Here is a 25,381-nt window from a genome sequence, read left to right on the forward strand (position 1 = left end):
TATTAGATAATAGGTAAGGTCTGGCTCTTTGGCTCTCTTACCTGGTTTAAAACGACACTAGAGGGTCTAGAAAGATGGATGCATCATCACTTAAGGACACTTGCTGTTATTGAAGATGACCCAGCTATGGTTCCCAGCACCAACATAGAGTTTACAATCATCCATGACTCCAGTTCTAGGGTATCTTACACCCTCTTCAGGCCTCCTTGAATACCAAGCACTCATGTGGTACACATACATTCATTCAAGCAAATACTCACATAAATACAATAAAAGAAACATGGATAATAAAATCATTCTGGAGATCTTGGGACCATGTTTAGCCATTTCCTCATCTGCCCACTGAGATCCTGATCATTTTAGGCTCATCGGTCTGCTGTGAAAAATGTAATGAAGTAATGCATGTAGAGCATCTAGTACAGTGACACACATGTACTTAGCACTTGCCAGATTTCTGCTATTAATAATTTAAAACCCCAGTTCTCAATGAACTGAATCACAGCATGCTCATTTTTAAATCAAAGTGAAATGCAGCGTATACTGTCTGTTCATATAGAGATGCCGTATAAACCCCCACCTGTCCTAAGTTCTGCAAATAGGATATTTGCCACACTTTTGAACTTCATGTTTTACAGTTATTTTGATAATCATAACTAATAGATTTCATGTATTAAGAATAGCATATAAGTTTATTGGTTGACTTTTTCATCATAATTTTATTTTCATAAAGTTTTTAAGTTTTGTCAGACATGTCCTGGGAAGCTAAACTAATGGTTCTGTAGAGTAAAAGACATCAGAATTTCTCTTACAACTTTGTAATTGCTCCTAGCTATTTAGTTTGACCAGGGTGCTCTGCCTTGACAGATATAAATTGGAGCCTTACTGTAACACTGTTGTATGGTTCATTGGTAGACTTTATCCTAAATAGGATTTGTTATACAACCCTGTTAAGATCCCAATATATTTTAGCTAAATACAATTCAGTCTTATCATTTGCTTTTCTTGTTTGTATATTATACACAGAATACAGCTGCAGTTGGTAGATCTCATTTAAAACAGGGCATGAAATGTTTATGAAACTTGGAAACACATTTCCATGAAGCATTGTGCTGTATTGGCTTTTGAAAAATCAAAATCAGCTGGGTGTAATGGGGCAAGCCTTTAGTCCCAGCACATGAGGCAGGTAGGTTTTTGTGAGTTAGAGGCCAGTCTGCTATATAGTGAGTTCTGGGTCAGCCAGGATTGCTGAGAACCTGTCTCAAAATAGTAATAATAACAATGATAATTTTAATTTTCAGTATTTACAGCAGTATGATCTTAGGTCAGAGACTACCTTCTACATTCCACATGTACTGTGGATGTACTGAGCTGCCCATACCAAATATGGACACAACCTAACAGATTCTTACTAAATCCTTTGGTAAAAGCAAACAAATTTACAACTTAACCTTATCATGCCATCAGTATTTTTTCAACGTACTGTGGAAAGTTGACCCACTGAGAGCAACTGACAAAAAAATTGTTTTTTATCTTGAAACGATATTAAATGTTTATGCACACCTTGAGTACATTGAAAAAGGAAGCACTAAAATTTTTGTTCACGAAAAAGTGCAGTTTTGAAAACTTTTTCCCTATATATGTGTGTGTATTCTTAAGTTATGTGTGTGTAAATTTCATTATCAACACACACACAAAATAGTGCCTACAATTCCTGAACATGTTACAGAACAGAAATATTACCAAAAAGAATAAAAATTAATTTCAGCAGGACTTTGATTTGAGCACACATGCATTGTCCAGCTCTAACATTGGAATGTTCTGTTTCTTTTCTTTCTTTCTTTTTTTCTGGTTCTAATATGTCCTTGTCCATTTGTAATGCGGTGTGTTGTACTTTTGGATGATGCAATAAGAATTAATGTTTTGAACAGAATTTTACCAGTAATGAGTGATTCAAAATTTACATGAAGGCATAAACATTTTAGAGTAACTGAACTAAATCTCTGAGGTTATTCTGCAACAAACAAAATTCAATTATATTATGATTTAAATTCTAATCAGAGCTTTTAACATAATTAAGCCTTGTCTTCTGTTTCCTTTTACCTACGGGTTTGAGAAGTGGACTCTGTGTTCACTACTCAGTTTGGTCTTTTTATTACAATCTAATCTTGACAAGTGGTTGTCTCCCCCTTTTTATGCCTTCATTATTTATTTTTGACACCTATGTAAAATGATAACCAATTTGCTTTCCTACTTTAGGGCTACCAAAGACCAAGCCACTACATTGCAACTCAAGGTAAAACTTTGTCTTTGAAATACTGTATTTATATTTATTCATATTAAATGGCATATTTATCTTTATTATTATCCCGTGGGGATTTTTATTTTATAATTTTATATTTAGAAAATAAACTTGGCTCTTCCTAACTTGTGTAGTGTTAATACTTGTCCAGAACTTAGAAAACCTTAAACTTGATTCTTTTTTAAATTAAAATCCTCTGATCATTTCTGTGATTTGATCTTTGATGATCAGATATCTCACGGTACTAGTCAGTAGTATCCTACTTAGTTTTGATGAACAGGAAGTGAGAACTCTCCCTGCTTTGGGTGACTGTCATCCTGCAGCCAACTTTGTCAGCCTGCAAAGCAGCAAGACAGAAGACCAATAGTTATGATGAGATACTACTGTCATATGGCATCCTTTGACAAAACATACACCTAAAGGAATGTAGTAAAGTCTGTTCCCTATGGAAAATGAAACAAGTCAGTTGATCATATCGTGGTGCACTAGGAAATGAAAGTATCTAAACAGACAAACAAATGTGTAATCTCCCCCAAATGCCTCCTGGCCATCCAAAGAAAAGCATGCATGACAAGAGACATGGTTACTCTTTTCCTTGGTTTATGTTGTGTTTTGCTTTGCTCTGCTCTTCTCTACCTTCAGTGCTGAGGACAGAGCTCAGGGCCTTGTGCCTGCCAGGTCAATGCTACCAGGGAGTTAAATCTGTCTCCTGACATTTGCTCTTTTAGCAGAGGTCATTTTGCCCAGATTTTCCCTTATGTTTTAGTAATTGGGTTTAACTGAATATTCTTTACAGTTAGAAATATGCACTGCTGTGTTGAACCATACACCAGTTTTGTGGTTCTGAGTGACAGCCCAGCACATGCTTTTGCGGTTACATAATCATCAAAAATAATAGTAATAATAATAATAGGATGTAAGGATATGCCATTTACTTATACTCATGCACTATTCATAAATTATGGGCATTTATTTAATTGGCAATGTCTGCTGCTCCTCTGGCAAGTGTCCAGAGAGTTCTGTCTCCACATATATGTACGGGCACAGTGGAATGCCATAGTGACAGTGACAAACACCTTAGAAAGTAGTGGTACCTTCTTATGGATTGCTAAGTATAGAAGCCAAATTGAAGAAAAAAATGTTTCATGTAGTTTATATTCTGATATGAACTAAAATTAAGTGGTTCTAGTTGTAATCTGAATTAGAATTTTATCTTTTCTAGCTTGTCTCACAAATACTACCTTTTATGTTATCTAAACTTATATTAACTGTAAAATGTCTTTAATAACACAATATGAAAAATGATTTGTTTATAGGCCCCGTTCATGAGACTGTGTATGATTTCTGGAGGATGGTGTGGCAAGAACAGTCTGCCTGTATTGTGATGGTAACTAATTTAGTGGAGGTTGGCCGGGTAAGAGAAAACTATATTTATTTTCTTTCATATATGAGTATTCTTGAAAAACAATAATCAACTTACTTAGAGAATATCATCCAGTAGTTTAATAACATTTCAATCAACAGTCCACACCAGTCTGAAGAACAGATTGGTGATTACTCCAGTTGGCATCAGAGAGCCTTCAACCAGTAACTGATGGAAACAGGTGCAGAGACCCACAAAAAGCCAAGCATTGGGCTGAGCTTGGGGAATCCTGCTGAAGACAGGAAGGAAGGATTATAGGAACCAGGGGATTCAAGGACACCACAAAGGAACCCAGAAAAGCAAAAGCGTAGGCTCATAGCAGCTCAGAGTCTGGTCCAACAACCAGGGATCCTGCATAGGACTGACCTAAGCTTTCTACATATGTGTGGCAGTTGTGTAGCTTGGTCTTATTATGGGACCTCTAGCAGTGGGAGGAGAGGCTGTCCTTAATGATTTGCCTGGCTTTTGGGAACCTATTCCTCATATAGGGTTGCCTTGCCCAACCTTAATACAAAGGAAGGAGCTTAGTCCTACCTCAACTTGATATGCCATGCTTTGTTGATACCCATGGAAGGCCTTCCCCTTTTTGAATAGAAACAAAGAAGGGTGGATTTGGGGGAGGTGAGAATGGAAAGAAAGAAGGGAGAGGAAATTGAAGTCAGAATGTAAAATAAGTGAATAAATTTAAGTAATGAAAAAGAATATTTCATACACAGAGTATTTCAATTAAATACTCTTTCAATCAATGAGAAATATTTGATTTCTCATTGAGAAATAAAATAATCTTTAATTTCTTTAAATAATTTTTGGGAGTTTTATTCATGACCACTCCAACTACTTCTTACATCCTGCCTCCAAATTCACAATCTCTTCATTATTATTATTGTTACATGTTTATACAACCGACAGTGTCCATGCAGCATTGCTCATGAGTAAGGTGGGCCACTTGGGATTGGATCACTTATGAGGGAATGCCTGGAGGAAATGATATAAGCTTAAATTTTGTACTAAAATATAACTTAGCTATTTAGACTTAGATGTTTTTGGAAGTGCACAGTCTGTTTTTGTGTGACGCTTTCTCATCTGAGTTTGAATTGTAAACTAAATTTATCATTGGAATAACATCATCTTGGCTACTGTGTATGTGTTCAGATAAACCTATACCTATGCATTCTTCTCATCATTAGGTTAAATGCTATAAATATTGGCCTGATGATACTGAGGTTTATGGGGACTTCAAAGTGACCTGTGTGGAAATGGAACCCCTTGCTGAATACGTAGTTAGGACATTCACCTTGGAAAGGGTAAGCATTAAAACTCTCTATTGGAAATATGAATATTGCAGCTTTTTAAAATCACTGCCAGGTTTTGTTTCAATTACTAAGAAATCCATCCACCCATCCATCCATTAATTAATCTACAAATTCATTTGTGTTTTTTTTTTTTTTTTGGAGGGTGAGGAGTTGTTGTTTGGGTTTTTTTAATTTTCATATAGATTTTATTGATTTAGTGTGTCTATATGTGTGTGTATGTATGAGAGAGAGAGAGAGAGAGAGAGAGAGAGAGAGAGAGAGAGAGAGAGAGAGAGAGACTCTATGTAGCTCTGACTATTTTGGAACTCACTGTGTAGACGAGGCTAGCTTCAAACTCACAGAGATTTGCCTGCCTTTGCCTCCCAAGCACTAAGATTAAACACATGTGTCACTAAATCTAACAGTCTACAAATTCTTGTTTGAGAGCTAAGACTTGGAACATGTATTAAAATCCCTACTCTTGAGTCCTCAAGTGAAGAGAGACAGATGGAGTCACTGTAAACAAGACTCTGTTCTACAGCTGCAGTGCACTGTGCTAGAACAGGTTTTGGGGATTGAGGTAGGGAATATTAGTAAGGTAGAAGAGTAATGTTTGAGAAAATTAAAAGGGTTATGAGTAAGAACAAATTTAAGATGGCATGGGGACCTGACGGAAGTGAGGGTGTGAGATTATGCCACAGTAAGTTGTTCCTGAAAGAAATGAGTCACAGCATAGCCTTAATCCTTTATTTCCCCTGTTCTGGGAAGTGACTCCAATGTCAGGGATAGGTAAGTAAAGGTAAAGGAAATATCTAGACTTTTAAAGAATCAAAGAGCCAGATGTTGGGGCCTGGTTGGTTGTGAGTTAGGTGGCCATTGGAGGCCTTTGAAGCTGAGAAATGCTCATCAGTGTTTTGTTTTGTTTTCTTTATTTTTTTTCTTAACACTTTTATAGTATAAAATACATTCTAATTACTCTCACCTCCCACCTCTGTCAACTATACTTTTCCCATACTCATAGTTTTTACTTGTGTTGTGACCTGCTGAGTTTAAGGCAGAGAACAAAAAAACAAGTAAGGGAACACTCCTAAAAGATGGGCATAGGCCCAGAACCATGGACATGGATGAAAGGCTTAATAGATGATAGAACACATAGACATGGAAACCAAGGCGCATGCAAATCTTTGAATTTCAGTAAAATCAACTTGTAGTGTTAATGGAAATGAAAAACACTAGAATCTGAAGATGGGCAGCTACTGACATGCCTATGGAGCATGGTCAATGAATATGGATATACCATTTTGTACCTTCAAAAGAGCAAGGAATTTTACAAAGAATAATAATCCTCATTGATTGTGTGTGATCACTGAAATCCCACATTTATTGACGATCAGAGTTCAAATACTTCGTCTCTCCAAATCAGTATAGTAGTTTATCCATAGAATTGTTTTAAACATTTAGGCATTTGATGCATTTACCTATCATAAGTCTATCCTTAGGAATTTATTTATATGAAATATTTTCGTTTGTATTGTTGAAAAATTCTAGATAACTGTAAGCAAGCAGTGGTAGAGAAATAGTCAAATCATCATACACATGAAATATTACAAAATTAGGAACTCAAATAACAATAGCATAAGGGCAAGTTATATATTAAGGAGGAACACCAACCAGGAAAAATACGTTTAAAGCCTGGTTGCTTGAAATGATCAATAAAGTACCTAAATCACTAATTCTAAATGAGGTACAGTGTGCAAATGTTAGAAAGCATGGAGAATAGGTAAAGAGAATTACTTTATTATTATTATTACTAATGTTACTTTATAAAAACCATGCATAAACTTGGACATATGTATGTATTTTGGTTCAGACACACTAAATGTCCAGCAAATTTTTCTCACAAACTGGCTCAAAGATAAGGGTGAGCAGATGGTAGGGGGAAAAGAAACAGAATAATTGTTAAATATACCATTGAAATGGAACTGTGGTCTTGTAGTTGAGAATTTTTCCTTCACCCTTTTAAAGAATGTGCTTAACCACCCTTTTAGCCAGAGAAGACCATTAAAATCAACAAACCATATTTGATTAATATCAGATTTCATAAAATAAGATGTGAATGATTAGGCAATTGTGTCTCAGACTGTGGAATATGTGAGATTAATGTCATCACACAGGTTTAACCCAGTTCTAAACAGAATGCTGTTAGTGTCTTTGAACTGTTTTCCTTCCGTTATATGCAGTTTAAAGCAGTGGTCTTGGAAGTAAAACATATGTTTGGTCATTTGTCAGAAATTCCATTTGCTTACGTATTTATTTGTTTGTTTATCAATTTATTTATTTTGCAGCACTTGGGATTGAATCCATCCCTTGTGCATGCTAAGCAAGTATTCTTCCCCAGCTTGATTCCGAGCTACACAGAAATTTTAGAGAGATGTTTACTGCCAGATAGGAAAAATTAGTTTTTAAAAGTCAGTCTTTGGTCCATGAAACCACTTTGGCAAAACAGTTTAATATAGAGGGTGTGAAAAGTAGCAAAAAAAAAAAAGTGATTTTCCCATTTTGGGGATTTCAGGATGACTCTTGTCATGGGAAATTTAAGGTTAAGGTTATTTGTAGATCTCTTCTTCATGTAGCATAGTGTGCTAGGAATTATTATTGAAAAGAATTATAAGGCGTGATCCCTAGGTCCTGAGGTTTTGATAACACTGGTTTCTGTAAGACAGGCTATGAAGATAAACTGCCATTCTCAAATTGATTTATTTAGTTCATATGTTTTTGCTTTTTCTGATTGAACAAGTAAGATTAATATCTTCACTGGTAGCTTGCAGTAAAGTTAGATTGATATAGATTTTTTTCTTTTGTAGAAATACAGATCCTTAAAAATAAATTTTTCAGTATTATATTTACAGTGTCCATGCTTCCTCAAACCTGCAGCTTCTCTTATGAAATGGGAGAGGGTTTTGTAGAAACCTTTATAAGGTTTTCTTCGATTAACCTGGAAGGAGAGAGAAACAGCAGCGGATGCTTCGCTTCTTTTTATTGTGTTGTTACTATAGATAATACTTGGTGAGCCAAATTATTTCACAGAGCTGAGAAAAACCATTTACCCAGAGAACAGTTTAGTTGCCTGTGTATTTTCACAAACCAATCTAGTGTGGCACTGTCCTGGAAAATCCCTACATACTATGCTTCAAAACCATTTTCAACATGGATAAGCAAGGTATTGAAATCTCCACTTGAGAACTCAGGGCACAAGGTCAGGAAGGCCTTTCCATTTCTTCTTTGTTCCTCCCCTTCCCCCATAATTTCATGTGGTGTCACTCCCAGTAAGAAGCAAGCTGTCAAGGCAAATAAAAATTTACCCAGGAAGAGAACAAAACGTTTTTTTCCTGGCAGTTCTCTGGTGGGAAAGGTTAAGGTCTCAAGCCACGTTAGACCAGTATCTTTTTTTGCTTGCTTGGTTGGTTTTTGTTTGTTTAGTTGTTTTTTTTTTTTTTTTGGTTTGTTTGTTTTGTTTTGCTTTGTTTTGTTTGTTTTGTTTGTTTTCGAGACAGGGCTTCTCTGTGTAGCTTTGGAGCCTGACCTGGCACTCACTCTGTAGACCAGGCTGGCCTTGAACGCATAGAGATCCTCCTGTCTCTTCCTCCCAAGTACTGGGATTAAAGATGTTCTCCACCACTGCCCAGCTAGATCAGTTATCCTTTAAAATAACAAAACAAAACAAAATTTAGTAAATTTTGTTTTCATGGTCACTCAAATTTAGTTCCTGTAAGTATATTTTGTGACTTTCTATGGATGCTGTCTAAGGCACCTTTTTCTATCTTTGTACAGAGGGGCTATAACGAAATCCGTGAAGTCAAACAGTTTCACTTCACTGGCTGGCCTGACCATGGTGTTCCATACCATGCCACAGGGCTTCTCTCCTTTATCAGAAGAGTCAAGCTGTCCAACCCTCCTAGTGCTGGGCCTATCGTCGTGCACTGCAGGTGAGTGATGCTCCTAGCTTTAAATGAGGGGCCAGACAGGATTTGTCAGCATGACAGCCAAATGTCACTTACAAGGTTTGTGTTTGCCTATACTACACATAATGGAAAGCAGAAATAAAAATTGGTTTTGTGTAGGACGAACTTCACAGAGTGCACACGGTCATCCTGGTATGCAGTGTTCCTCGAAGGTACAAGTGTGGGAAGTACCTCTTAGTGGCCACACCAGTGTTGGCCAGTTTTATCACTTTTGAAAAATCCCATAATAGATAGAATGATATGTTAAAAATAGAGATCTTTTTTCCAATCCACTTAATTCCCTCTAGAATCCCAGCTCTTAAAGCTGAATTTGAGATTGCTAAATGGCCTAAATTGCATGAATTGGGGCTGTACAACAGGCATGTAACTTTTTCCTTTTTCAAAACACTACCCAGCAGAGGACCTTAAAAACCATATTGCTGAGATTCAGGAAATGTAAGACAAAAACATGAATATTGAATCGAGATTTCTTCTGATTAAAAACTTCTTTGAGGAGAAAAGAAAAAAGCAACCCAAGACACTAAAAGCAAACTGCATTGCTCATTTTGAAACAGAAAAATAAGTACAGGTTCTAAAGAGCTGTTCTTGAAGGCTTAACACCATCCTCAAATAGTACTCTTTCCAAACTACTTCATACCTTCAACTCCAACATCTTTCTTTTTCTGTAAAACCAAACCAATTCAGAATTTCAATGACCTTTAAAAAAATAAATAAAAGGAAGAAATAAAGAGAGAGGGGGAGGGGAGGGAGGGAGGGAGGGAGAGAGGGAAGGGTTGAATCCCATAGGGATAAGACACGGACTATACCCTGAAGGAAATAAAAACAGGTGTCCTTTCCATCTTCAAGAAATCTGATGTACTCTCTTCAATTTTTTTCCTGCCACAGACACTGGCAACAGTGATGGAGAAGAAGGTTTGGGGGAAATAGTGATACCTGGTGAATATTTGGCTAACACATAAAAGAAAAGCAAGTGTAAATGAGATGACTTGGATAACAAAGAAATAGTGCCAGTACCCCAGATAAACGTTTATTAAGTGAAATAAATAGGTTTTGAATTCAGTGACTTCTTGATTCATCATGGGGGTTTGTATTCTCTGGAATTGCTGCTTCAAAGGGGCTCTGGAATCTCTGGTTCCCAGAAACAGAATTGCCATTTCCCTGCTCGTACTGTCTTCTGTGCATGTATAGAAAAGAAGAAACTGGCTAGTGAATCCCTCAACTCTCTCCCCTGCCCGTCACCACCCCTAAGTTGTGTTGCCTATTTTACTGCCTGTAAACTTTCTAAAGGGCAAAATAATCAAAGCAGACTGTGATTCTGCTTTACAAATGAAAAGCAGAGGACTCGGGTTCAATTCTCAGAACCCACGGAGCAGCTCACAACTGTCTGTAACTGCAGTCCCAGGTGTCCAGTGCCCTCTTGTGATGTCCACTGGCATCAGGCACACATATGGTAAACATACATACACGCAGGCGAAATGCTCATACAGTGAAAATGCTAAAGTAAGTGTGTAGAATAAACTTTTAGAGGGTGGCTGTCACTGTGACCTGAGAGAAATAACACTCTGCATTTCACAGAGCAGTTTTAGCTTCCCTTCAGACAGCATTAAATATTGTTTTCTCTTTTGGGGCTCTTCCTCTCGGGGTAGTATCACTCACTCTTCTCCTTTGGCATTTCCTGTGTGAAGGCTTTGGGATCAGTGGCCTTGGTGTTTACATGAGTCCTGCTGAGACAGTCAGGCTCCTCCTGCTGTTAGACAACTGACTACAGGAGCGTGAAGGAAGAAATTCAGTGTCGAGTTCAATTTTATAGCTTGATTCCAGAACAGTTTCAGTCCCATGAGTGTGAAATTATAAAATAATATAAAATTATAACATTTAAATTCGCATGAAATGAGGGCCACATGATAGGTGATAGAGGTGAGGACCTTGCGCAATATGTAGACATTATGTTCAGTGTGGAAATAGTTTGCAACTCTCCTTCCACTCTAAGTGGACCACACCAACACAGACATACATACTTATTTGTGCATTACTATGTTTTTGTGTAGCATAAAGAATTATGTGTTTGTATTTTGTTAACTCAATTTGACTTCGTGTAGCTCAAGGTAGAATAGAGACTGAAGCTTACAAAGAGAAACCTGCTTCTCACACTTCTTTCAATTTCTCAGTGCTGGTGCTGGGCGCACAGGCTGCTACATTGTGATTGACATCATGCTGGACATGGCTGAAAGAGAGGGTGTGGTTGACATCTACAATTGTGTCAAGGCCTTACGATCCCGCCGAATCAATATGGTTCAGACAGAGGTACATTGTCTTGCCCTTAGTCTGTCTTTTTCCTCCTTTGTTTCCACCATTTACCAAATGAAATCTACTGTGTTTTTAATATATCATCAATAGTAAATCATATAGAATAACTGGTATCTTAATTAACAGTTGCTTTTTGATGTATAGTCTCTATCTCCTCTAAACTAAACATTACTAAACTAGTATGAAATTGTCTCTGTTTTTTCTTTTGATAGGAGCAGTACATTTTTATTCACGATGCCATTTTAGAAGCTTGCTTATGTGGAGAGACGGCCATCCCTGTCTGTGAATTTAAAGCTGCATATTTTGATATGATTAGAATAGACTCTCAAACTAATTCCTCCCATCTCAAAGATGAATTTCAGGTATTGTTTCTAAGGTTTCTATTAAAACCTTTACAATTTGTCCCGGGCACCGATAACTTTTTTAGAAAAGTTCTTTCAAGTCAAATGTATAACTTGACCCTTCTGCAACTAGAATATGATATTTGTGTCTTCCATTATATACATTGGGAATTCATTTTTTATTAATGTGCTGATATCTGCTATATCCCAAAGGGCAAATGAGTTCATATTCTTAAAAGAGTATGAGAAAAAGGTATTATAACAATCAAATCTGGTTATGTTTTTGGTGTTTATAACCTTTTTTTTTTTTTTCTACCATGGAGCCTTACTCTTCAATGGCACACTCAATGTGAGATCAACATATTAATAATAATAGCTGAGATTTGTACTAAACATTGCCTTAGCTCCAGTGTGTTCACTGCCATTGTGCAACCTTCAATATGGAAGAAAACGAGTTCACACATATCTCTGGGAAACTTTACCTTAGATCCTTGGTGTAGTGTTCTAGCATGACAAAATGTGATTGCAAATGGTAGCTGCCCATGTGAAGGTCATCATTACCATCGTGGATCACCCTCGTATTTTCTTTGACTGGGCAGGGTGTTTTGTGGATAGCTATGTTGTTTAGCTGTCCATTCCTATTGAGACGAGACATATGAATAAAATGTGTCTTGTGACTGTCTCATTTCACAGGCTTCGTTAGCTTAACTAAAATTCTATTGGCCTGTCACAGAAGCAACTGCTATTACCTTCCACTTGGCTTCCCAAATACTTGATGAATTTGTGTTATGCTATTAAATGGGTCACTGTCTTTTAACCTTGGTTCCCTTTTCTTTTTAGACTCTGAATTCGGTCACCCCTCGACTCCAAGCTGAAGACTGCAGTATAGCATGCCTGCCAAGGAACCATGACAAGAACCGTTTCATGGACATGCTCCCACCTGACAGATGTCTGCCTTTTTTAATTACAATTGATGGAGAGAGCAGTAACTACATCAATGCTGCCCTTATGGATGTAAGAGGCTGACTCTTTGTTAGTGTAAAATGCCCTGAAAATCTGCATAACTCAACTGAACACTGGCTACTTTTCTTTTCATGGAATTATAAAATGGACTAGAATGGAAAATTAGAAATGGTCAATGAAATACAAATTGTTTTGAAAAGGATTTTAGTTTGCACCTCCAGAGACCCTTAGCAACTCTAATTTTCAAAGGTTTATTGTAGATTTGAAATTCCGTAGTTGTATTATCCTATAGAAAAATATCACAAGTTAAATTTTTCATCTTAATTATTTTGAGAAGAAAGATTAATACTTTACCTTTTTTGAATAGCAGGAATACCTTTTAAAATCACAGAATGCCATATCCCACAGAAGTGTCGGGTTTTAGTTTGGAAATATTTATCTATGATGCTCAGTGTTCCAATAATGTAAAGGTAACTAGTTTTATTTAGTATTAGTTAGCTGGGACTGCTTAGAAGTAAGTAGGGAAGACATGAGAAGTATGATGTTTTAAAACATACCTCATCAGGAAAGAACTAGTTTATCCTGTCTCATTACTCATTACCTGCAGCTGCTCCCACATGTGCTCTGTGTGTCCCTTGCCCATAAACAGAGCAACAAAGAAGGGGCTTTGAAGCTGTGTCATCAACCATCTTGCTTTGTTGTCTTGAGAAGAAGCAACAAAGTGGACAAGATTTGGCATCCTTAAGACAATTTATCATCTTTCTTTTTCATTATACCTATGAAACTATAGCAAGGAAAATATAGGAGTGTTTTCCCTCCCTAACTAATATGAGCTTTTATAAATTGTTGCCACCAATTCTTCAGAAGACGGGTCTCATGTAACCCAAGCTGACCTCTACATTCTGTCATTTCTATATAATGAAGGATGACCTTTAACTCCTGATCTTCCAGCCTCTACCCTTGCAGGGCTAGGATAACAAGTGTGTGCAGTCCAACTACCTTTTGAGTTTTCTAAAGTTAATTTCAGTAAATATGTAAGCAAGGATGGAGCAGATTACCCTTGTACATTTTTGTTGCTCTCTCTCTCTGTCTCTCTCTCTCTCTCTGTCTCTCTCTCTCTCTCTTTCTCTGTTTATATGTATGTGTGTATGCGTGCGCGCGCACACACGAGTGTGCACATGCGTGCACTACAGAGCAGAATAATCCAAGAACAAGCTCTCGCTAAAACTAAGCCCATCCTTGATGTGCCCAGAGTCTTTCCAGTATAGGTTTAAATCATTACGTTAAAAAAATTATATTTTAGTATAGTTCATGACTCTGACAGATTTCCCAGACCAGGTAAACATGGCTGTTACAACCACAGAAGGTGGATTGCCTGATAAAGAACATGTTAATGATCTCCACACAACTTAGTAACAGTAAGATTTTGAGGTACTTGAATTGGAGAAGAAGAGAAGACTCTTCCAGTATGCACATACGTAGAAACGATATGCATATGGAGAGAACAGAGATGTTTTGCTTTCAGCCTTTCAGAGACTCATTGCCTTTGGGAAATTGAAACCACCCAATGGGTACCCAATGGAGGGTCTTCACCTCAGAAAGTTCATCCACCTCCTCCTCTGTGTTTGTCCAGTATTAACATTCCTCGGGGAAATAAAGCTGGGACTCAAATACTTCAGTGGCATCAAACTCTATGTCATTTACTCATTCCTGCTTCCAGTCTATCCCAGTGGCCCCATGGCTTAGGGCCACTATGGCTCCTTCTCTATTGAAAGTTACTTCCACCTGCTTACTTGGTCCTGCAATGGAGTGCATTGAATCTGCTTGTACAACCAATTGTGCATTTTACTTATTCTTTGAGGATTCCATAAATGTGTATAATGAAGATATGATCATGTCCTCCACCTCCCTTTGCATTTTATGTTCTTATATTTCTCAACTGTCCTGTTTCTCCACAGAGCTACAGGCAGCCAGCAGCTTTCATCGTCACACAGTATCCACTGCCAAACACGGTGAAAGATTTCTGGAGATTAGTGTATGACTATGGCTGTACCTCCATTGTGATGTTAAATGAAGTGGACTTGTCCCAGGTTGGTGGACACGGGTTAATTTTGTGATTCTGGATGCATCCTAGCAGAATAGTAACAAAATCCATTTCCTACTTTATGTGACTTTAAAGCAAAACCAAGCCTCTGTTCTTTCTTTTTCAAACAATAATCATCTAGGGCTGCCCTCAGTACTGGCCAGAAGAAGGGATGCTGAGATACGGCCCTATCCAGGTGGAGTGTATGTCTTGTTCAATGGACTGCGATGTGATCAGTCGGATTTTTAGGATATGCAACCTAACTAGGGTGAGTCTTTCTGGGTCACTATAACTGACCTGATTCACAACACGTGGAAGGTGATCCCGGTGGGACCTAATTCGATCCAGACAACAGGGGGAGAAAAATTAATAAGCCTCACACAATCTATGCCAGAGCCACTGATCACCTTATGTCTTAGTTCCAGACTCAGGAAATCTGAAAGGCTCAAAGCTAGGTTATCCAGCCAGTGATACAGTACAGTCGCTGCTTCATCTGGAAAGATGTGGCCTCTCAATCAGCTGTCCTAGTCTGGGCCTGGCCCTAGAGCACATTTGGACTTAAGTAATGGGTGATGACACACCTTATTAATATCGACATCCAACACAGGAAAAAAAAAGCACACCAGTGAAAAGTAAGAATAATCATGATAACCACTGAGGGGGCAGGATATAACAAAGCAGCCACCACAGCAGGAGACGTGCATGTCACTATCTCAACCTGTGTGCAATGGGAAACCCAAGTCTGAGGGAGAAGTCAGCCACAGCTATTGTTGAATCTTCTCACCTCCTTGTTCTGGCTTCTGCTGCTCTGAACACTGCAGCTTGTGGCACTGCCCAGCTCTAAAGGAGGAATCTGTGTCACCACTGCTGTGCCTTTTGCCAGCAGCTCAGTGACAGTTGTGTCCCATGTTTTGTACAATAGCAACTCTGAAGGACTTCTCTTAAAAACCAACCAACAAAGTACTAATAAAACCATTTAGCTTTTAACAAGATAGTGAGCAGAACTTGAAAATAGTAACCCCCCACAACACAGCACTTTTAAAAGCCTTGCTTTTAAAGTCACCAGTTCTGTTTAAGTCTATGATTTTAAGTGTGTGGTCAGGACTGTCAATTTTCTTATATCAAAATGGCTAGATGTGCGTCTTGTTAAACAGGGGTTAAACTCGTAACCAATTCTATCACTCATTCCAGTCGAGAAAAAGGAATGAATTCAGTCATGTCATAATATTCATGCATATCTTCGACTTGAGTTTAAATGGAGTCTCATTATATCTGCACATCAGTTCAGTATCTGTCTAGTAATATTTTAACTAAGCAACTGTAGCTGTTCAACTACAGAGAGAAAACTCATCTGTGAGTTGAGCTCTTTCTATGGAAAGTATTCTAGAACAAGATTTGAAGTCTGTATTTGTTTTCTCAGGGTATATATTGGTTTGGTTTTCTTCCTGCATATATTATGTTCTGGTGCTTTTTCTGTACCTGATGTTTTTATTCTTTGTCTCATTATTTCATATCACTTCCTCCATTGTGAGTTTAGGATTCCAGAGGGATATTCAGTAGATAGGGTCTATGTCATACCAAGAGGTTGTCTGTGAGCCCTTCATGTGAAACTTAAGATCCGATACCCCGTGATATGGCTTACTCATTGTACTGCATAGTCTTCTCTGTATTTTCTATTTGGGGTTCTAGGATTCTCCTTCTTCCAGCAGCACTGCTATTTTGAGAGTATCATTCAAAGCTCTTGGGATACCTAGTTTAAGGTGAAAGGAGAAAGTTCCTTGTCTTTAAGGAATCTATATCTTGTCCAAGAAGGCTGGCATAACAGAACTAACTGTGCAGAGATCTATTTACTGACATGATCTTCATGTGTCAAGGGGGAGGCACAGAATCTGAACTAATTGCATTATCAGACAGAGCTAAGTGACCAGAGAAGACTTTTGAAGACAGGTACTTAAGCAAAACTTTGAAGAATTAGCAGGTATTATTTGAGGGTACTCAGAGACAGAGAGCTTTTCTGGAATACTTCAGTTCTGTGCCATCACAGGAAACTCCCCAGGCAAACCCAGGCCAGATTACCTACTCTGCTTGATAGTAGGAAGTTTTCAAAACAAACAAGGACATCATCTTCAAAGTCCCCAAGGCAAGAAGTAAAGTGGCAAATGAGCTAAAGAAAGATGAGTATCTTCTAACCCAATGTTCTATTCGAGGGAAAGGAGGTTTGAAGTGAGGTGAAGCCGATCATGACAGGAGTTTTAAGTCACAGCAGAGAGATTCCTAAGAACATTGGGAAGCCATTAGATCTGAGAATGACAAGATTGTTTTTTCAACTTCAGAGTAGTCCTACTGTCTGTAGTAAGAATGTATGGAAAGGAGACAGAAGTGCTAAAGGAAATCACCAGGAAGTAGTTACCACAGCTTGCATACATTGTGGCAATGATGACATGATGAATAATTTTAAAGCCTTTAGGAAGTTGAAGAGTAGGACTTGAATGTGAGGTTTAGGGTGTGAGGAGGAGGAGACAGCATCTTAGTTATTTTCCTTGTATCTGTGACAGAATACTTACCAAGAAGCTAATTGGGTGAGATAGGTTGATTGCATCTGGTAGCTTGAGACATAGAGTCTATCTTGGCAACCAGAGCAGAATGCAGCTGGTCACATCGCTTCCACAGTCTGGAAGCAGGGAGAGATGGCTGCCTGTGTTCAGTTTGCTGTCTTCCTTGTTATGCAGTGCAGGACCCTAGCCTGTGGAATGCTACTGCCCACATTTAGGGTGAATCTTCCCACTCCAACTATCCTAATGCAGATAATTCTTCACAAACTTGCCCAGATATTTGTCTCCAAGGTCATTCTAGATCCTATGGAGTTGACAGTGTATAAAAATCATCACAGGAAATAAAACGGACAAGTTGTGTGTTCTTGTTATTACAATTTGGGATGTTTCTGTACAAGCACCTGACCATCATCAACTAGAGACTGGCCAGTATAAATTTCCTTTGCATTCTCATCCTGATTCCCGTAAAATCCTGGTTTTCTCTCCAGCCTCAGGAAGGTTATCTGATGGTGCAGCAGTTCCAGTACCTTGGGTGGGCGTCTCATCGGGAAGTGCCCGGCTCCAAACGCTCGTTTCTGAAACTGATACTGCAGGTGGAAAAATGGCAAGAGGAATGCGAGGAAGGGGAAGGCCGGACGATCATCCACTGCTTGTGAGTAGGCCAGAGCAGCTGGCCCTGGCCATTAAGGAACCGCAGCTCATTTCCTCAGTAGCCTTGCTTTGCTTCGTTGAGAAGATGGGGCTCAAATATTGAGACCTACTGTAGGTCTTACTTACTCCAAACTAGAACTTGAGTCTCATGAATGAATAATTTACTACTGATTTTAGTTGTGTTTGATTTTTACTTTGCTTTGTTTTCTTTTAAATATTATATGCCTGTTGGGGTTAGAGAGATGGTTCAGTAGCTAAGTACACTGGCTACTTTTCCAGAGGACCTGGGTTTGATTCCCGGTACCCACCTGGTGGCTCAAAATCCTCCCTGACTGTAGTTCCAGGAGAGCCAATGCCCTCTTCTGCCCTCCATGAGCACAGCATACATAAGGTACACAGATTTACACCAATACAATAAAATAATAAAAATTATGTAGTTGTTATATGATTTAACTCTTTCAAGCACCTATGTGAACAACCAACCTCTTTGATTCATACAGTTGCAAATATATTAAGATCTCAACATTGCAGGAATTTATGCCTGTCACATATTCCTACTCCTAAGCTCCTGTGCTAACTTTATCCCCAAGTCCCTTCCTCTCTGCCCTTCACACACACATGCACAAATATAAAGCAGAATCCAAAGAAATGGTAAAAGTTTTAAAGATGAATTTCCTTTCCCAGGTGAATGTGATGCTGTGCCATGCAATTTTTTTTTAAGGATAAATTTCCTTTCTCAGATGAATGTGATGATGTGACACTCGATTCCCCCAAAGGTGCTCACTCTGTATGTCTGCTTTCAGGAATGGTGGTGGCCGCAGTGGCATGTTCTGTGCCATAGGCATTGTTGTTGAGATGGTGAAGCGGCAAAACGTGGTGGACGTTTTCCATGCAGTAAAGACCCTGAGGAACAGCAAGCCAAACATGGTGGAAGCCCCGGTGAGTCACACAATCTTAGGAGGGTCTCAGTGACTGCTTAGTCATGTACCTACCTACTGGTTTGGCTTCACACACTTACGGGAAATCAGTCAGATTCGAAAATGAGTCTTGCTGGGATTTGTACCTAGTAGGTAGGTGGTAGAGAATCTGCATCCACCCATATAAACTCATTGCTTATCACATAAACTTTTGAATGAAGAAAATGCTCTCATTCAATTTGAGAAGTGTGTAGGGTTTATTCTCCTTATAGTCAGTAAATTTGTGCTGTAGCAAACTTTTATAAATAGTTCCACAAGAATAAATTCCGCTAAAGTGTAGTCCTTTTTTGAGTGTCAAAGCGTATTCAGTTAACTAGAGTGTGTGTGTGTGTGTGTGTTGCTAGATATAGACCCTGGACCTCAAACATGCTTGGGAAGGTATTCTCCCACTGACCTACACCCACAGGCCTGACATCAAGTGTTTTGAAAGAACAACTGAAGTTTATTGCAGTCATTATCTGTCATCCTTCACTATCTATTACAACTGCAAATTATCAGTTTGTCCTTGCTAACAGTTTTTAGCTTTTCCCAACTCTTAAGTACTGTCCACACAGTGAGACATGAGTTCTCCTGAGTTCCTGAAGCTTGCGAGTAAGACTTCACCTGGATGCAGCTGGGTACCAAGGAAGAAAGACAGTTACAGTGCCTCTGTAACATATTTTACTTGGGGGTTACATGTCAGTACAGTGAGATCAGGTGAAGAGCAGCTGTGGCACTCACAGAGCAGTAAACCAGAAACCCCAGAACATCATTGTTGCTTGTCCTACTTTATCAAGATGATCAGATAACAAAAGAAGAAGAAGTAAAAGAAGCGATTCAGTGAGCTCCTGGTGTGTTTTCACCACTTCCTGCTCTGGGTCGTTCACACAGGAGGTACATTGCTTCCTGAGACAAACATCAAAAGACTCTGGTTTATGCTGTTTCACTTTGACCAGAGTTAGCTTACTTCTTCCATTCTCAAGTCCTCATAGGGGGCACCACCCAGGACAAGAATATGTTGCCCTCTCCGGGGTGCTGGCAACTGAGAGGGACAGGGAGTATGGATTGGAGGGAGTTTTTACATACAGAATGGACAGGAAGTCCATATGGCTCTAGTTTCACAGGTGTTGAACCTATGAAACATACTCTGCCTGAAGCATTTAAAGTTCATAAGAACTTGCCTTCAGAAATAACTTTTATTGCCAAACGTTCTTTGATATACCAACTTTTCTTTAACTTACATGTCTGTAGTTGAGCATTTGTTCTAGAACCTTCCGGTGAGCTTTTTCCTCACAAAGCAAACCATGACAGAATTGGCATAATGCTCTGCTTAATAAACATTAATGATTAGTTTGCCATGGGTTTGGGCTGAGTTTGGTGGGGAAATTTCGAGTTAAACAAAACTGAGAGGCACAAGCTTGTTGCAGGTACTCTTTGAAGTTCTTTGGGTACTCTTCTCCCAGTAGGAACTAATGGAAAGCGTATTTACTTTAGTAGTAAAAATGATACCCAGCTCTTGGAAATTTGTGTTGCCATGCTTATTGCCAGAGACCGGGGATACTCTCCTTAGAAATAATATTCATTTTAGGTTCTCCAGGTCAATCTGAATTTTCCCCTCTTGGACTGAACTGGGAATTTTTCAGTGGCTTACATAGTGTAAGTCATCATTTCCAACACAGTCCCTAGACTTTTTTAAACTTCTTGATAATGCATTAAGTATAAAACTAGACCTCAAAGGAGGTCTAATTTTAGCTCAAATGGTGAGTTAACAAGCAAGTTGTACTATTTAGGAAGAGGTAGCATAAATAAGCTCAAAGTTTTTTTTTTTTGAAATTCCTAATTTTTAAAGAAATTTGTTTAAGTGATACTCTGAAAGAATATGAACTGTGGAAAAAAATGTAAAACATGAAATTATGAAAGGTAGTTTACAGTGGGTGTTTCTCTCTCTCTCTCTCTCTCTCTCTCTCTCTCTCTCTCTGTCTCTCTCTCTCTTGCCTTTTATCTAAAGAGATGATTTGGAATATAGAGAAAAGCATTGGCACAACCCAGCAGCAATATAAAACAGAAAAAATATCAAAGTAATCTCACAAACAATCCATGCAGTAGATTTTTGTGTAATATAAAAAGACTCAGGATTGTGTGACATAAAACTGTAACACAAAAAATCATCTTGTGAACTATGGTGCTTTTATTTTCTCTGAGATAATTATTGTTTCAATCATGTACTAAAAATGACCGAGGTAAACAAAGGTAATTTTTAACAGTTGCTTCTAATGTCAGCTCTTGTTCTGGTTCTTTACATTTTGTAAACTGGGAAACCTTCTGATGAGGAAGTGTAACTATTTTAATCACATAAAAATTCTGGACATTATATTAAATGTTAGAAAATACAGGGCAAAGATGAAACATCTTTTTTATTGTTGCTCCTTATTCTTAAGCAAGGATCATTAGACTCCAGTATAAAATATGTATGCGCAGATGTTCCTGTTATATACAGAATAAGTAATTTGCAACTCTTAAATAATCTAAATTGGATGTCAAGAATTCCCACACATGCTATTCTTCACTATTAGCCTCTTGCTAACTATTTTCATCCCTTCTGTTCTAACATGTTGCAGGAGCAGTATCGGTTCTGCTATGACGTGGCTTTGGAGTACCTGGAGTCCTCATAGTTAGGTGAGGCTATTTGCAGAGCATCCAAGAAGAAACACATTCGTCTGTTGAGCCAGCAACTGTTGTACCTGTTACACCTGCACAGAGAGATTTTAATGTGGGGGGTGGGAGGCTTTTACATTGGAGAGGCAAACGTATTTTTCTTATGAAGTTGTGTATCTTAATAAAAAGGACTTGATCGGTTTCTATTCCTGTATGAGAGCATCCACATTTTGTGCCACCCAAATTATCTTTATTAAGAGGCAGACTCTGATGAGAAGTGGTCAGTGTCTGTACAGAGACCATGCAGCCTTTTCTCTCCCGCTTTTAGTAGAGCAGCTACCCCACATTGCATGTACTTTTGAAAGTGGCATTTCCATTTCCCTCCCTTAAAAAAAAAAATAGCTGTGGAACCTTAAAGTGGGGAAGAAAACAAAAGCTGTGCAAATTCATAGTAAATTTCATTTTTATATGTTCAAAGTGTAGCAGAGCTCTATATAAATGTATAAATATATAAATATATATATAAAACTGGCTTATTTTCTTTTAATGTGCAATGATGGCTGGATCATTTAAAGTTCTTTTTAGAAAATACCATAAGCCAAAGACTCAAGTGTAAATATGTCTATATGGAAGAAGCACATTATATTTATTGGTTACTTACATTACTTTTTGATGGCTAAAATACTACCACCACACAATCATTTTTGTTTCAGAAGAAAGCTTTTTCTTTAGCTGAAATCAATGGTAAACAATTTTTGTAGATTATTTTTTGTATGTTTAGTGTAAGTAGAGGATAAACTTTTTATTCATAAACCAAGAAGCAATGTTCTTTGTAGTGGTTACCTTGTGTACATGCTTGTGAATTAAATTTATGTAAAACATCTTGGCAATTGTCTTTGAATAGAGGACCAAATTAAAATGTTTTGCTGAAAATGTAGTTTTTCCCAGTGTTCATTAGGTAAATGATGGCTTGATGATTACATAGGAGAAATCTGCACAGCAGAAGACATTGTGGTTAGCTTTCCCAGTGTTGAACACCTTGAAGTGTTTTAAACTTTAAAGAAGTTGGGCTTCTGAGCCTGTGGCCTTGTCCTGTTCTGGAACAGGAGATGGCAACACTGATGCTCTCAGGGGCAAGTTTTTGCAAACTGTAAACTGTCAAGGTAGCACAATGTCCTTTTTGATATTCCCAAGCACAAGCTTTGGATTCCTACCATAGAAAGTGTGGACAGATCAATGCCCGATTCCTGTTGCCTGCTTTTATGAGATTTCCCCATGACTTTTCTAAGTGTGGTCTCATTCACATGTGACACATGGCTATGACTTCACACCATCCGCTAACTGAAGCATCCCAGGTTCCTCTTTCTAGGTCGCCAGCCCATGACATGGTGCTTACAAAGATTTCATTGAAGTAAGAGTGAAATAAAGTTTTTATAATTGCAACATTTACTGATTGCACATCATTTTCTCTTCTAAATTTTCATGTCTTTATTCCCAAATAAACAGCCTGTCTGTGACTCAGTATGAATGTGCCACAAAAGTTCTGCTGAAAGCATATCACAGCCAAGTTATGGTTTGTTATACTTTTGTTCCCTATACTGCATGTCACATAGTCCAGGTAAATAAGGGGGCAAATAGCCAAGGGTTTGGTGTCTTTTTGAAAATTTTTTTCTTTAATTCTCTGTTTATATCATCAGAGTTTGTATTAGTTGCTTTCTGCCAACTCTCTAAGAAAACAACTTTAAAAGAGTCAAGAATTGCTTTTGGCTCTCACCATGAAGGTTTCACTTCACAGTCCCTTGGCCTCTTGCTCTGGGCCTGTGGCGGGGACTCTGCTTAGAAGCTCAGGGTAGTGCAGCGACCTACCTCCTGCTGGCTGGGAGGTTGAGACAGCTCTCTCCTATAGCAGTGCTATTTCCACTCATGGTGGAAAGTGGAAAGGCAAGCAGAAACAGTTCCTAAGTCTGGGTAGCTGAGAGAAACAACATTGACTGGTCTTGTGTCTTGGACATACCACATAACCCAACCACCACCAGCAATGCTTTGCCTCCCAGCACAAAGTTTTGGTATAAACAAAGTGTAGCAGAGATACCTGACCAAAAATGTCACAAACTCATACAGGATTTCTTTCCCCGACAATGATAGCCATGTTACCACTGCAAATTATTCTGATTTGCTTCTCAAGATTCATTTCTCCTCACACAACCACACCAAACGTACTATGAACACTGCCATACACAAAGCCCAGTGGACCATGTAGGCTCCAGAATTCAAACAAAGAAAAATATAGTCTCTTTTGCTATATCAAAAGCTATCTTTGTGAATACTCATGTTCAAAGACTTACACTTCATATCCTTGAAAATCTCCCTTAGCAGATCCATGTGTGGTCCTGTCTTGTCCAGATGTGTCCTTCTGGAAACATGTCTTAAAGAGCTCTGGAATATAAAGTGTTATATTTTGAATTTGAAATTTCTGCCAAGTGCTTGTGTGTTATAGATTGAGTTGCCTATTGATGGGCTTTGAGGCAATAATGGCATCAGGAGCTCTCTAAGTGTATTTATCTAGCAATCCAGTAATAGATTCAAAATTTGATCACATTGTTGAGAAATGGTAGAAACTAGGAGTTGGAGATCTGGAAAGAGGATTTGGCCATTAAAATGCCTGCCACATGAGCATGAAGACTGGAGTTTGGATCCCTGGAGCTCATTGATCAGCCATTCTATTTGAATTGGTACACTCCAGTTTCTCTGAAAAACTGTCTCAAAAACTAAGTTGGATAACAATTGAAGAAGTACATATATATATATATATATATATATATATATATATATGGAGAGAGAGAGAGAGAGAGAGAGAGAGAGAGAGAGAGAGAGAGAGAGAGAGAGACTAGTTACTGAGAGGGGAGACAAGGAGGAGGGAGAGAACATTTAAGAATTGGTGCCTCATTGGAGGATGTGCACCAGAAGGGTGCCTTATGCCTGGTCCCTTGCTCTCATTCTGCTCTATTTTCTGGCTGCCACGAGGTAAGCAGCTTTGCCCTGTGGCACATTCCATGCCATGGTGTTCTGTGCCACCCACACACAGAGACAAAAGCACTCAGCAACCAGGAAATAAAACCAGAGGGACCAAAATTAAGCTGTCCTTTTTTTAAGTTGCTTTCATCAGCCATTTTGTCACACACACTCTTTTCTTAGGTAACCCTTTCATTTCCCTGTAGCTATTTCTCCTGAAATTCTTATCATAATGTTGACTCTACAGGCCTTTTTCCTATATATTATGGGGACATGCTGAAAATCTATAGTCCACAGACATGGTTGGGAATGTGTGAGTTTTAAACAAGTGGATTGAAAATGTGTTAGTGTTCTAGTCTGAGATACCTACTCAACCCTTTTCTAATGCATCTAATTTCTGGTCAATGGAAAGGACTTCAGAGAGAAGTGGCACACCCAAGTGATTGCTGATATTGACATGTAAACAAGGAGACCCCTTGCCTGGACATGGGGAGGTTAAGTTTGCCTCTCAGCAATGTTGGTCATTGAATATTCATGTTATTGAGACCCTGTCAGAATCCAGGCCCAAGCTTTGAAAATTGGACATTGAATATGCTCCAATCCCAGGAAATGGCATGGCATCCACAACACTCACCCAACAACCATGGATGAAAAAGTGCAAGAGAATGCATCTGTAGTCACCTGGGAAGAAGACATAGTCTGATTACTCAGGGGGACAACCTTTAGGAATTAACAGTTGCCCATTTGTATTTCATTTCAGTGAGCTTCAGCAGGCATTCTTTCTTAATAAAATAGTCAGAAATCAGTAGGCTGTCACATACCCAA

The 25,381-nt window shown here is 38.5% G+C and overlaps 1 protein-coding gene across 2 annotated transcripts in view; it reads left to right on the plus strand.

Annotated features, from left to right (window-relative positions):
* LOC100763249 (receptor-type tyrosine-protein phosphatase kappa) overlaps positions 1 to 22,989 on the plus strand; it is a 530,034-nt gene extending 507,045 nt beyond the window's left edge. For both annotated transcript variants that reach the window (XM_027402864.2, XM_027402866.2), the window contains exons 19-30: positions 2,257 to 2,293; positions 3,616 to 3,713; positions 4,910 to 5,026; positions 8,846 to 9,000; positions 11,205 to 11,340; positions 11,556 to 11,705; positions 12,525 to 12,698; positions 14,606 to 14,737; positions 14,873 to 14,998; positions 17,771 to 17,934; positions 18,737 to 18,872; positions 21,508 to 22,989. In XM_027402864.2, coding sequence (XP_027258665.1) covers positions 2,257 to 2,293; positions 3,616 to 3,713; positions 4,910 to 5,026; positions 8,846 to 9,000; positions 11,205 to 11,340; positions 11,556 to 11,705; positions 12,525 to 12,698; positions 14,606 to 14,737; positions 14,873 to 14,998; positions 17,771 to 17,934; positions 18,737 to 18,872; positions 21,508 to 21,561 — 1,479 coding nt within the window. In that variant the 3' untranslated portion in view covers positions 21,562 to 22,989. The remainder of the gene's footprint in view (positions 1 to 2,256; positions 2,294 to 3,615; positions 3,714 to 4,909; positions 5,027 to 8,845; positions 9,001 to 11,204; positions 11,341 to 11,555; positions 11,706 to 12,524; positions 12,699 to 14,605; positions 14,738 to 14,872; positions 14,999 to 17,770; positions 17,935 to 18,736; positions 18,873 to 21,507) is intronic.
* The last annotated feature ends 2,392 nt before the right edge of the window (positions 22,990 to 25,381 follow it).

Source organism: Cricetulus griseus, chromosome 2 (genome assembly GCF_003668045.3).
Source record: "Cricetulus griseus strain 17A/GY chromosome 2, alternate assembly CriGri-PICRH-1.0, whole genome shotgun sequence".
Classification (NCBI taxonomy): Eukaryota; Metazoa; Chordata; class Mammalia; order Rodentia; family Cricetidae; genus Cricetulus; species Cricetulus griseus.